The sequence below is a fragment of the Epinephelus lanceolatus genome, chromosome 13 (genome assembly GCF_041903045.1).
Source record: "Epinephelus lanceolatus isolate andai-2023 chromosome 13, ASM4190304v1, whole genome shotgun sequence".
NCBI lineage: Eukaryota > Metazoa > Chordata > Actinopteri > Perciformes > Serranidae > Epinephelus > Epinephelus lanceolatus.
In genome coordinates this window covers 41,537,900-41,551,383 of record NC_135746.1, presented here as the reverse complement: position 1 = coordinate 41,551,383, position 13,484 = coordinate 41,537,900, and the positions used below count along the sequence as shown (strand labels likewise).

Genomic DNA, 13,484 nt, shown 5'->3' with positions numbered 1-13,484 from the left:
ACAGCTGTAGGCAACCAAAGAGAATCTTGAAAGTCTGGGTACTCATCAACTTATTGATTGGTCACTGTGAAAAAAAATCTGTGAGTTTTCTTTAGGGGCAAAAACCGGCCACAGTGCACTGACTATACTCTACCTGTATCCACCAAAATGTTTCCCTTTTTTTCTGAGGCCTGTGTATTTGTTTAAATTCTTTGCAGTGAGAGTGCCCTATATTTACACTCTGATACAAGCCCCAGCAACGTGAAGAGGCACTGAGCATCTATTTTGCACTGAGCACTGCATATTTGGCATTTTTCTCTGGTCACCGAGAGCTGGAAATATTCAACATTGAGTAAAATGCAGCCCTCGTTACTGTCATTTCTTACCCAACCATCAAATACCACAAAGACAATGATCAACAACAATGACCACTTCAAGTCAATATTATTCACTTCAATAGAACTTTATTTATTCTGATGGAAATTCTTGTGCCAGAGAATGCTTCAAGTACAGTAACAACTATTATCGTTCACAAACCAGTAGCAGTGGGCCCAGTTTTTTAAAACAACAGAGTATTTACTATCAGTCAAAATATTTAAAATATACAAAATATAAAGTCCATAAGTAACAAAAAGCAAAAACCAGTGCCTAATAAAAGACAATAAAAGTAAGTACAAGAGTCGCTAACAATGAACTAAAATGGTGTAAAAATGCAGATCAGCATGTTCATCCTCTCTGCTTATATGCTTCAGCCTTCAGAGCAAATACTCTTACCATGAGCCAAAACTTTTATATACATGGCTATTCTGTATCCTGTGATGGCGTTCAGACACAACCAAAGTTTCTCACCTGAAAAATCACTATGCATCCAATGAAAGTGATATAGCACTCCCATCTGGGCATTTTCTGAAAAGCACCTGGGGCCTCATGTACAAAAGGTGTGTACGCACAAAAACGTTCTGTACGTCCTTTTCCACAACAAAGTTAAGATGCATCAAGAGTGAAATGACCGTGGACATGTACAGTGCCACTGTCACGCCAACTTCATGGCTGGCGTACGCATGTTTCTACAGCTGTTGATCCTTTTGTGACACTTAGAGGTGATGCTGGGAAACTGATATAATAATAAATAAGTGTGAAAACAATTAGTCCTCAGAGTGATGTGCACATCAGAGACACATGAACAATTAACACTGATGAACAATTAAAACACCTTTGACCTTTGCGAGGGTCCTAAGGACAGAGGGATGTTGTATGCTGTAAAGCCCTGTGAGGCAAATTGTGATTTGTGATATTGGGCTTTATAAATAAAATTAATTAATTGATTGATTTGATATACTGGTATGTTTAAATTTAAATTCAAAAGATTTATTTTATAGGGCTGTGAGAAGGCTATTGTATGACCCATATGAACACATTTGTTGTAAGTGTTGGGATCAACATATTAGGCCTCACCAAGGGGCACCAAATATGTTGGGAACATAATTTTAGGTTTCACACGGTGGCACCAAATATGTAGTGATCAACATATTAGGCCTCACCAAGGGGCACCAAATATGTAGGGATTTAAATTTGGGCTTCACACGGACGCACCAAATATGTTGGGATCAACTGGCTATCGGAAATAATTAATAATTATTGTTAAATAATTAATAATTATGTTAAATAATGTGACTTAATTAACATTAAATCACCTTGTGGGGCATGTGGAAGCAAAAAAGTCAAGGTCCCGAGCCGTGCCAGAAAGCTCGCGACCTCGCTCTTCTCTTCTCAAACGGACTTTCTTTGTCTTCCCTTAGATATCAAAAACTCAAATACTCAGAGGTCAAAAAAATCACTGGAGACACGTAGAATCAGATACAACTGAGTTTAATGTGCTCGCAGGCAACAAACACATCACAACTCAATGAGTCAAGCTCCGGAGCAAGACTGAAATTTCTTTGTTTGCGCTTGCTCTTTTATCGTAGAATTTCTGCTGAGTCATCTCTTTTCCTTAAACTTTTCCACTGGGCGCTGATCATAAAGGTGTCACATTTCTGCTGAGTTTTAGTCCTTCCCACCATATCGGTGTCACATTTCTGCTGAGTTTGCACTTTTTTAGTCCTTCCCCCTCTAGGGTCATTATCAGGACAAACTGCAATTCCCCTAACCTTCCACTAGTGTTTTCTGAACCCATCCTCATGCTATTTTTAGAAATGATTCACAGTGAGTCCTAGGTACTTCTCCACCACAATGCTTAAGTGCTCAATGAGTGTGTGTGTGTCATAAGAATACATGAAATATTAAACCAGTGTGTAATTTGTCAGTTGCACAGATTATATTGCTTCAACACGTATCTTTTAAAGGTCAGTTTAAAGGTACAGTACGAACACTATAGTAAATATTACACTACAGGCACCATTCCTGTAAAGGGAAAAATGATAGCCAGTTAAAGATATCAGTCTCATAAAATACACTACACTATTAATTTGGAGTTTTGATTAATAATTAAATTAATGACAACAACCAAAATTAACAGTAACACCTGAAGGATCTCGGAGTTCTTGACGCAGCAGAGGTTGACTATTCATTCACTCCTGTGCAACATTAAACAGACAGCAGGTATGATTTCAAAGAATTATATTTATTCACAAACTAGCAAAGCAAACCAAAACACACAAATTCTAACTAACTATATACAAGCTTGGTGTGTATATGTGTGGTGTGTGTGTGTGTGTGTGTGTGTGTGAGTGTGAGTGTGAGAGAGAGAGAGAGAGAGAGAGAGAGAGAGAGAGAGAAAGACAAAGGCGGGTGTGGTGATCAAAGAGCCGTTTGGTCTACAAAACAAAATGGCTGACAACAGGAAACTACAAGATGGCCGAATCAAAGCTGGCTTCAGGTCAGGGGAGGTATTTGTCTGACCGTGCGGTCAGGACAAAGACAAAGGAGAAGAAGCAGGAACTTTGAGATGCCTGTTTGGGTGTAGCTCTGTTGAAAACCTATTTGTTGATGAGTCTATGTGAATATGCTTTGTGTTGCAAACGGTCTGGATTAGTGCAGAGATTGTTTAGTTGGGTGCAAGAATCTGTTTGTGAACAGTATTAGCAAACTACACACTTAGCTTTGGCGAAGCCAACTAATCAATGACCTAACTGGCAAACTATCACATTACGTTATTTCAGTTCAGAAAAAAAAACATCTGACAGCTGTGAGTTAATTTCTTCTACTGTAAATTCTTTGCTAAAACAAAAAAAAAAAACATTTTACAATCATGTTTCATTTTAAAAATTTAACTCATGTTTTGTATCTTAAGTTCTGATAAGAAAAAAGTCACCTGACAACAAGTCGTAAGGGTGAACTTGTCTACTATTGTGAATACGGTTTATAAAAATTTAATGAGAGAGAAGGCTCAGAAAAAGTAACATCTGACAACAATTAACCAATTTCTTCTACTGTAAATTATTTGCTAACAACAATCATTTAATCTTAAAATTTAACTCATGTTTTATGTTTTTCACCTGACAACAACAACTTGTAAGGATGTAACTGGCCCTTGCTGCAGCATTAGCATTCATTAGCATTAGCACTCTATGATGAGCCACTTTTTCCTTGTTAGAAATGGGCATCTAATGGGGAAAATTGATTTTATTTATTTAGTTTGATTACTTTAGTTTTCTATAAATGAATTATACATTATAAAGAAATAGCAGAAATGTAAATAATTGTATTTAACAGACAGAAATTTTAATGTTAGAGTAAAATTAATTACTGGATTTTTAGGTATTTTAAAGTACTGTACAAGTTCAAAAGTAGTTTTTTTTAATAATACATCTTTAATTAGCATCATAAACTACTGATATCTAACAAATTACCATCATAAACTGCTGATATTTGACATAATTGGCCTATAACAGAAAGGTTTTTAGTAGGAGTCAAATGGTGTAACCGGTTACACCATTTGACATTTCATTTTAAAATCAGATTTGACAGGCATTACCATGGACACCTGTATAAGCACATGGCCTTAGTCTCAATATTTCCAACATAATTTTTAAGGTAAATATTCATTTTTATTTTTTTTTTTAATGAATTATTAATGTTTTTCTAGGGTCATACCATTTGACATGTAAACTTACCAAACCTGACCAGTCTAAAAACGTCAATTTATGAATAATTTTTAAGAGATTCTAACCTTGTCATGCAGCAGTTGTGATCATAGACATATATACATAGACGCCGCATCAAGCGCTGAGCCGTACGTCAATGTTGCCGCCATATTGGATGTGGCAAGGCTGCGCTGTAAACTAATACAAGTAAATGGACTTTTCATAAGGCGCCTTTCTACAAAGAAATTTACGTTAATGCCTCTCGTTTATTCATTCACACACACACTAATATACTTGGGAAACAGTTAGGCACCAAAAACAATGTATTTGATCTTCTCAGATGGCTAAGATAAGAACTTTATTGATCCCACACAGGAGTAATTCACCTTACATCAGCTATAGAGAACAAGGTAGTGCCGAAAAACAATACACAGTATATATACACATCATATATATATAAATATATATATATATATATATATATATATATACACACATGTGTATATATATATATATATATGTACTGTAGCAACCCTGCAGTAAATGTTCTGTTATAATGTCAGTGTTCTGTGAGTTAATGGCATGTTTGGGATTGAATGAGTATAGGTAGGGGGCGAGGTGTGAGTGTGACGGGAATGAGGGCAATGTGTGAGGGTGCTGGTGTTTGTAGGAGCAAGCTGGAGGAGAGAGCAGGAGTGCACAGTTGGAGTTACAGCTAAGTTCTTGTTTGTTGGTTGTTTTGGCGTGGTTACGGCCAACAGTAACCTGTACTGTTCAGTAATAAACGGTGGTTTGCCGAATAACTGCGTCATCCTTTCCACACGTCCTGGCGGATGCTACAGTAGGCCTATATGTATGTATATATATATATATATATATATGTATATATATATATATATATATATATATATATATATATATATATATATAGATAGATAGATAGATATAGATATATAGATATAGGTAGTGCCGAAAAAAATAGACAGTATATACTGTGTAGTTGTTTTCTATAGCTGATGTAACGTGAATTGCTCCTGTGTGGGATCAATAAAGTTCTTATCTTAGCCATCTGAGAAGATCAAATACATTGTTTTTGGTGCCTAACTGTTTCCCAAGTATATTAGTGCGTGTGTGAATGAATAAACGAGAGGCATTAACGTAAATTTCTTTGTAGAAAGGCACTTTATGAAATGAAGTCCATTCACTTCTATTAGTTTACAGCGCAGCCTTGCCACATCCAATATGGCGGCGACGTTGACGTATCGCAGCAGCGGGCAAACCCACTCGATGTGGCGTCTACGCATATATGTCTATGGTTGTGATCATCAGGAGTCCTTTTCTCTAATACCATTTCCTGTCACATGACCTTCTTTACAATATTAACAAAACGGTCTCCTAAATGGTGGTTACACGACTTGACACTTCATGTAGTTTACTTGACTTTCATGATTCCCCAAATTAAATATTTAGAACAATTGTACTTCATTATCTTTATTATATAAAAAAGTAATAATATAAGATCATGCCAAACTAGTTGATATGGTGTTTTATTGAGAATTTTAGTGTTTTTAAGCAAGTTTAATTATTTGGTGCAAAGTTTTTATGGTTACACCACTTAGACATTTTTGCCATTATCCTCTAATATATTCTCTCAAAATGGATTAAAAGCAGAAATTTTATACTGGATCCACACAAAATTAAAGTTTGTAAGTTAATCATACATTTATTTTCAAATTTTAACCCTTTTAAATTTGACTAAACCATATGGACACAAAAAAAGTTGCATCACGTCATTGACCCTAGCCTGTAAAGCTGTGATAAAGCTATGCCCAGTTGTTACATTACCGATCCTTGAGTGGATGGGAGAAAGAGTCACTTGGTGGTGTACTGCTTTGTTAGCTGGCAAAGGAAGGCTGGGAAGAAGCTGGTCGCTCTGGGTTTAGCAGAGGTAGACACTGGGTGTTAAGTCACTTGGTTCTCTTTGTTGCTGGAAAGCGCGTTGTAAACCTTGTGTTTGTGAGAAAGTCTATGAGTCTAGTTGCCCTCCCTTTAGTGGTTTGGGGCTACGGAGCAAGGGTCTGGGCCTCTGGGCTGTTCCAGGCCCAGCCGCAAAGAGGTGTGCAGCTGTTCAGCAGCTGGAGCAAGAGCGATTTGTCTGAAGGGAGCAGACAATCTACAGATGCCTGTGAAATCAGAGTCACATGTCACTGTAAAAGTCCTGTCTAATCAAGTTTTGGGACTTGAGTCTCACTGAGGTGTGTGGTGAGACCTCCTGTGGAGATGGGTGTCACAAAGCTCTCTTTGTTTGAAGACAAAGAGCATGCAGAGGAAAAAGCCTTTAAATGTTCCGTTTAGATTTTACCAAATGATGAATCATCTGTGGTCCTGTGAATCCCAACATCAGTTACATAAATTTATAGGTATTTACCTTGGGTGTAATCTGAGTCACCCACATATGCTCCCATCACCCCTGAGAGAGCAGTGTCACCCACAATTGCGGCGACTCTCTGTTCAAACGGGGTGAGCTCCGCCCCTCCTGTCCCCCCGCCTGTTTTGGCCACACTTTGGCGGTGGGCAGCTGTCTTCCGCTTCACGTCCACCTTAATGTCGGACCACTTCTTTTTTAATTCTGCGTGTTTATGCTTTTCTGACCCCACAGCATTGACAGCCACACACACTCTCCCACTCACTCCTCTTGCATTTAGTTGCATGCTGGAGAACAGCATGCCAAAAAGTACAATTTTGCGTGCCTTCACTGCAGTGAGTAGCATCTCCACTTCCTTCACATTCTGTGAAGTTTTTCTTTTTTCCCGTCTTACTCATTCTTTTGTTTTAGTTTTCTGATCGTGCAGAGAGGTGAATCTTGGGTGCAGGGCCATTTAAATATGATTTGCATATTTAAATGGGGGAGTGGACAGGGAGGGGTCAGGTACTCCAACATGTGCGCTCAATTCAACGTTGATTGGGATGTACAAAGGAAATGTGCTTGGATTCATGCGTAGGCACGGAGTCACACATCTGAATGTTTTTGTGCATTCGACGTTTTCTGGTTTTAAGCATACGCCATGTTTCAGTAGGAAATCCACACAAGTCTTTGTACATGAGGCCCCTGGTGTTTTCAGCTGGGAAAAATGCTTTGGTGGACACATTGCTTTATGAAAATACCACCAGCAATTATCCCACCATTTAGAATATAATTTGGTTATGAGCATATCAACCATCTGATCAACCAACCCATGACAGGGTATCAGTCCTACAAGTAATCTATTTCTCCTTACCTGGAATCCCCTCGGTGGAAGGTTGGTGATGTGGTTGCCGTAGAGATTGAGGAGCATCAATTGCTCTGCACCAGAGAAGGCCTGGGGGTGGAGGGACCTGATGGCATTTTTTTCCAGGTTGATACTCTCAATCATTGGAATTGATCTCAGAGCATTAGCCTTCAGGTCTGTGATACCATTCTCACCTTTAGATAGCAGAAAGAGAGTAGGATACCAATGCAGTTATGCCCCACACTGCTTACAACAAGAAAAACAAAACAAGAGAAACAAAAAGAGATCACATATCACGCCAATTTTATCTGCTCTTCACTGGCTTCCCATTAAAGTCTGCATCCATTTTAAAATACATGTGCGTACTTTAAAGCCTTGCCTGGTCAAACATCCAAGTAATTGTCGCTGCTCCTCCTGTATTTGTCTAGTTGACCACTGAGGTCATCTTAACAAAAGTTTCCAGCTGTCCCTTGTAACTTAGTGATGGCCTCATGAAGCCTCATGACGCATTTTCTTTATTTTCTGAGCCCACTAGATGGTGCTTTTTGTTCAATAAAAGGTTTAAAACACACCGAATTGCCATTCTTTGAGCCTCTCTCTTTAAACCAAGAGCACCATCTAGTGGGCCCAGAAAATAAAGAAAAATGCTTCATGAGGCTTCATGAGGCCATCACTACTTAGAACCGCTGTATAACCTGAATGACAGCACTTTTAAAAATGTTGCACCCAATTAATGGAATAATCTCCCCTTATCCCTGCGATCCCTAGCTTCCTGTGATAACTTCATGCTTCAGCTGAAAACATTTTGATTAAGACAGGCTTTTTGTTACATCATCCACATAATGTATTACCTTTTATGTGTTTTATTCCTTGTTTGCATATGGGTGCCCTTATTTGAATTGTCATTGCCCTGATTTAATGACACAATTTCACTTGAACTTCATGACGTATTGCTGTCTGGTCATGGTCTTTTCACGCTGAGATATGACATGCAAGGTACCCTGGGTGTGTTGGTAGTGATGGCCTCATGAAGCCTCATGAAGCATTTTCTTTATTTTCTGAGCCTATTAGATGGTGCTTTTTAGTCAACAAAAGCCATTCTTTGGGTCTTCTTTTTAAACCAAGAGCGCCATCTAGTGGGCTCAAAACATGAAGGAGATGCTTCATAAGGCTTCATTCAGCCATCGCATGTGTCGGTTGTTGACGTTCTTAGACGCTGTATCAACTTCAGCCTGTCGCATGCATTGTTTGTTTTTTTGTTTTGTTTTTTTACAGGAAATGTACAATTTGCATACAGTCTCACTCAAAATAAATGCAATATGTCGGGACAATATCATGAATTGACCTTTTTTTCCTTTGACAACAAACAACGTGGTTACGTTTGGTGAGCACATGCACGTGGTTGGGTTTAGGAAAAAAGGGATTGGCTTTACAATCTTAGAACACCGGCCTCTTGGGTGGTGTGTTCAGTGGTTGTTGGACCCATCCACCACCCCTCTCACATGCCCTACCCCTTTAACTTACATTGTTGCGGGTCGCTGGTGGCTTAGTGGGTAGAGCAGGCGCCCCATGTACAAAGCTGTTGCCGCAGCGGCCCGGGTTCGAGTCCAGCCCATAGCCCTTTGCTGCATGTCACTCCCCCTCTCTCTCCCCCTTTCACACTCATCTGTCCTGTCAATTAAAGGCTAAAATGCCCCAAAAAAATATCTTTAAAAAAAAAAAACTTACATTGTTGCCCTTCTGTGCTTCCCCCTTATGCCCCGCGCCCGGCTGCATATCATGTCAACATGAAAGGATGGCTTTATTCATTGGTGTCTGATACTGGAAGTCACTGACTTTCGAGTGAGATCGGGTTAGATTTAACTTGTCAGCTCTATGCTTTGTCACTGCTAATTTATTTTTATTTTTATATTGCTTCTATTGCTTATTTATTTTTAATGTATAACACAGATTTTTTTTTTATCTGTGAAAGGTGTTATACAAATAAACTTTACTTACTTACTACCTACTTATGTTTATGTTTATGTTTATGTTTACTTACAGGAAATGCCAGATAAATTATCAAGTGGCTTTAATGTCACAATAATCTCAGGATGATTTGATTAACTACTGGGAATTCACCTAGTTTGAGGATCCAGGCATCAGAAGGCAGCGTGGAGGGAAAGACACGAAGCCCCCTCTTATGACAATTGACCTCTGACTTTTCAGGACTGGATTTTCTGGAGCATTTACAGTTGTGAGGACACCCCTCCACAGCCATCCATAGGATCACTAGCATAAACCATCCTATGAGCTTCTTGTCCCCTGCAGGGTAGAGGATGGGGAGAGACAGAGAGAGAGATAGAGAGCCTTGGGATAGCCTTGACATTGAGAAAACGTGTAATTATAATGACATACATAATTATAATTTTATCATTAGCAGTAGTAGTAGTATTATGTAACCAGGTAGTAAAAGTATAAATATAAATGAATACAGGAAATAAACTCCTGAAAGTAGGATTCCCTGCCTCAGCAGTCCTGCTGTTGGTGTTTACTTTAGACAGCAGGGGGAGTAGTTTTACCGTCTCTCAGAGGTCAGGGGCATCAGGAAAACACAGGTAGAACAACAAAATGCTGTGTTTTGCTGGAAATGACAGCTGTTGCAGAAAGATTGCTGATGCTTGTGAAATAAAAACATTGTGTCTATGCTACTGGAGCTTATCTGTGAGCTAGATAGGAAAGTGATGATGATTTCTGATTTGATCCCTTGTATAATAATAATAATAGCAATAACAACAACAACAACAACAACAATAATAATAATAATAATAAATATTAAGTTGGGACAGGTGTCTATATTGGACAGGTCTTAATTCCTTTGACTCAAAACTGTTAATCAGCAAAGATTTGGAAATACAATCAAATTGTTTGTTTAAACCAGTTGGAATACTGTATAAAAATGTGGCTTCAGATAATATATCAACTATGAATCATGCATTTGATATAGCTATGACAGACAGCGCATCAGAGAGAGTGAAAGAAAGTATGGCACTCAAGGATTACGGCACCCGACATACCGACACAGCACCACTTTATCCTGTTGAAAAAATGCTCACAAATTTTTAGCAAAAGCCCTTTTGATACTTTTGATCTGAGGACCCTATGGACTACAGGAATATGAACAACTTACAGGGTAATCAGAAAATGAATACGTAATTTGAGGTAGCCAGCAACTCTGTTTTATACATCCAAAGAATTTCTGTAAAAAACATCAACTCCTTGGCAACCAGACCAAGCGTGTAGACAGGCCTTGATTTGTCAAAATGTGTAGCCACAGTGGGCTAGTAAATGGGACTGGGCATTTAACTGGGACTAGGCTTTTGATATATTTTCAAGGATTTAGTCAATACCATTTATATTGATATAGGGTCAAGTTGCATTACATAACGTTATTCTTCTGAAAAGCCATGCTAGTGTGCATCTCTCCTCTCTCTCTCTAAGAAAGACACAGCACTGCTGTCATTTTTCAATTAAAAGATGTTTAGAAAACAACTATGGTCACTGGTGAAAAGACGTTTAGAACTGGTTCAAAAGTGAATGTTTTTTCACTGACTGTTTGAAGACGTTGCTTGAACATTTACATTTAGACCATATTTCACCAGGATTTTTTATACTGTCACTTAGCTGTGAAAACTGGATGTGACTAAGAAGTAACGCTCCAAAATTACGATATGGTATTGTTTGCACACTGTAGAGGATGAAAAATCTCACTATTGAAAATTCAGGTGAAATATGGTCAAAATGTGAATGTTCAACCAATGTCTGTCAAATAGTCAGTGAAAAAAACTCTTGTTTTTTGATCTTTTCTGAATGTCTTTTGCTGGAAAAATGCTTGCTGGGTAGTGTAACCAGCGTCTATTTCAACATCCAGCACTGAAAAGTTTTGGATTGTAATAACATTTAAAAGTCTGTTAAAAGCTGAGGAAACCAAATGTGTAAAAGATGACCAGGCTCATATTATGGCAAAGATGCAAAATGGATGACAAATCTGATCACATGCAGTGCAGAGCTGTCCTCTCTAAATAAATCTGGGGTAAAGGGTGAGGTCTCCACAAAGAGTTGGAACGTACATAAGAACTAAAAAATAAAAATGTGTAAAAGTAATTTTAAAGAAGAGTTTCTTTAAAAAATTGCCAAAATACTTGGAAATAAAGGGATGTGAAAAATCTCAAATGTATCTACAGCTATCACATTTTAAAGCCTACCATGTGCAATAACAATGTTTTGAAACATCAAAAGGAGCAACCCTCTCCAACGACACACACACATGCAAACAGTGATACTGTAGAACAAAGAACAGCTTTTAACATTAATACTTGATTATTGTTTCAAATAACTGAACTGGCTTAGCTGTGTTTGACTTCTTCCATTTGAGTCGAAAGCTGATCCAAGTTGGAAAAACCAAAAGAAAGCTGAAGCTCATTTAAAAGTTTTTTTTCCTCCTGCTGGGTGCCACTTACCTGAACAGGCTGCCATTCCACTAACTGAACAGCACTAGGTTCTCCAGATAAATGTCCACTTTGTTTTCACCACTCAAACTGGTTCTCAATGTTTCCTTTGAGAGTGTCAGTGACACTGTTCTGTAATAAGAATAAGCACTGTTCTCTGTGGCCTCACTTCCACTGAGCTTTAAAAACAAATTTAGTAGATGCACAAATTCTTCTGAACATCAGAGGGAGAACTGCAATCTACTCACCTCTGCCTGTGTTCTGAAACAGGGAGATGAGAGTATGCAGCATATGAATTGCTTTGTATAACACTTGCCAGTGTAGCAGTGTGGGATGACAGAGCAGACAGTGAGAGCAGGGTGTGAAACTCCTGGATCCGCTAGCTCTGCAATGTCACAGAGTCCAGAGAAATGTGGCATCCACAGATTATGGCATCATTCCATTTTACACTGCCACGTCTACCAACTGTGTGTGTGTAGTATGTTTGCATGGTGTGTGTGGGGGATGGGTGTTATTTTGATTCTGTCCTCATGAGATCTAACTCCTGACATTCAAACTCAGGACATTTTCAGCTCTACAATTTATGGAATAGTCCATTATTTAGAAATTGAGCTTAAATGAAGGGTTCAACATGCATTGCAGAGTTAGACAAGAAGATCGATACCACTCTTATATTGATCGTTAAGTATGTTGCTACTTGTAGCAACCAGTTTGCTTAGCTTAGCACACATGAAGAGAGCTAACCTGGCTCCGTCCAAAGATGTCACTAATTAACATGTTTTATCTTATTTGTCTAATCTGTTCAAACACAGAAGTGCAAAAAAAAAAAATTGTCATTTAAGAGAGGTTATGTGTCAGACTTCCTTTTGGCCAGGAACACTGACATTCTGGAGTCTCAACTGGTTGCGTGACTGCGGCTGAGGGGCAAAAGAAATTCAAATAACCTTTGAGATGTTGAGGCCTTTAATATGAGTGACCGACGGGCTATAATTTTTACACTAATACAGTTTTTGTGCTAGGGGATGTTTTGCTAACACCACAGTTTAGATCTCTAATTTGCTTTGTGTACTAGTTACTGCTTCCTCCTCCTCCTTCCATTTCCTGACTTGTTCAGAGCCATGTTCACCTGTAGAGTAACTAACAAATCAATTTTTTTATCCCTTTATAGGTGGACTTAATGCCCCTTTTCAACACTTCATAGAGAAATTTCATGTAAACTCTAAACATCTGACTAGCAAAATTGGAAATGGGCAAAATGCATTTCATTAAACCCCAAGGTTAACAAAAACATTTTACTCTTTAGCCTGCACATAGCCTGTAAAGTTAAAAGTTTAAAGTCAATTTTTCCTTACTTGTTTAAGGCCAATGAACAACACTATCATTGTGCACTTAACACATTGTGGCATGTTGGGGTTAAATGGGTGGAGTATTCCAGCATGCCGTGAGACAATGTGTTTAAGGCCATAAGCCGAAGAAAACTGTTTAAATGTGTTCTTAACCACTCACGTTGCCCATTACACAGTGATTAATGTTTATGTATTTAAAAATGGTTATGAGTTGATACAGTTAATGTTGTGGTAAAAGATGTTTTTCACCATGAGTTAAGGCATACACAGTTAGTGACCTCCCGCTTGTGTGGATACATACACATAAAGTGGCAAACA

At 38.4% G+C, this 13,484-nt stretch overlaps 1 protein-coding gene across 1 annotated transcript in view; it reads right to left on the bottom strand.

The window, feature by feature from the left end:
- LOC117262106 (uncharacterized) overlaps window positions 1-12,952 on the bottom strand; it is a 44,436-nt gene extending 31,484 nt beyond the window's left edge. Inside the window, exons 1-3 of the mRNA XM_033634793.2 lie at window positions 11,833-12,952; window positions 9,455-9,637; window positions 7,343-7,527 (exon numbers count right to left, since the gene is read on the bottom strand). Of these exons, the coding sequence (XP_033490684.1) occupies window positions 7,343-7,527; window positions 9,455-9,637; window positions 11,833-11,848 (384 nt within the window). The 5' untranslated portion in view covers window positions 11,849-12,952. The remainder of the gene's footprint in view (window positions 1-7,342; window positions 7,528-9,454; window positions 9,638-11,832) is intronic.
- Between the last annotated feature and the right edge of the window lie 532 nt (window positions 12,953-13,484).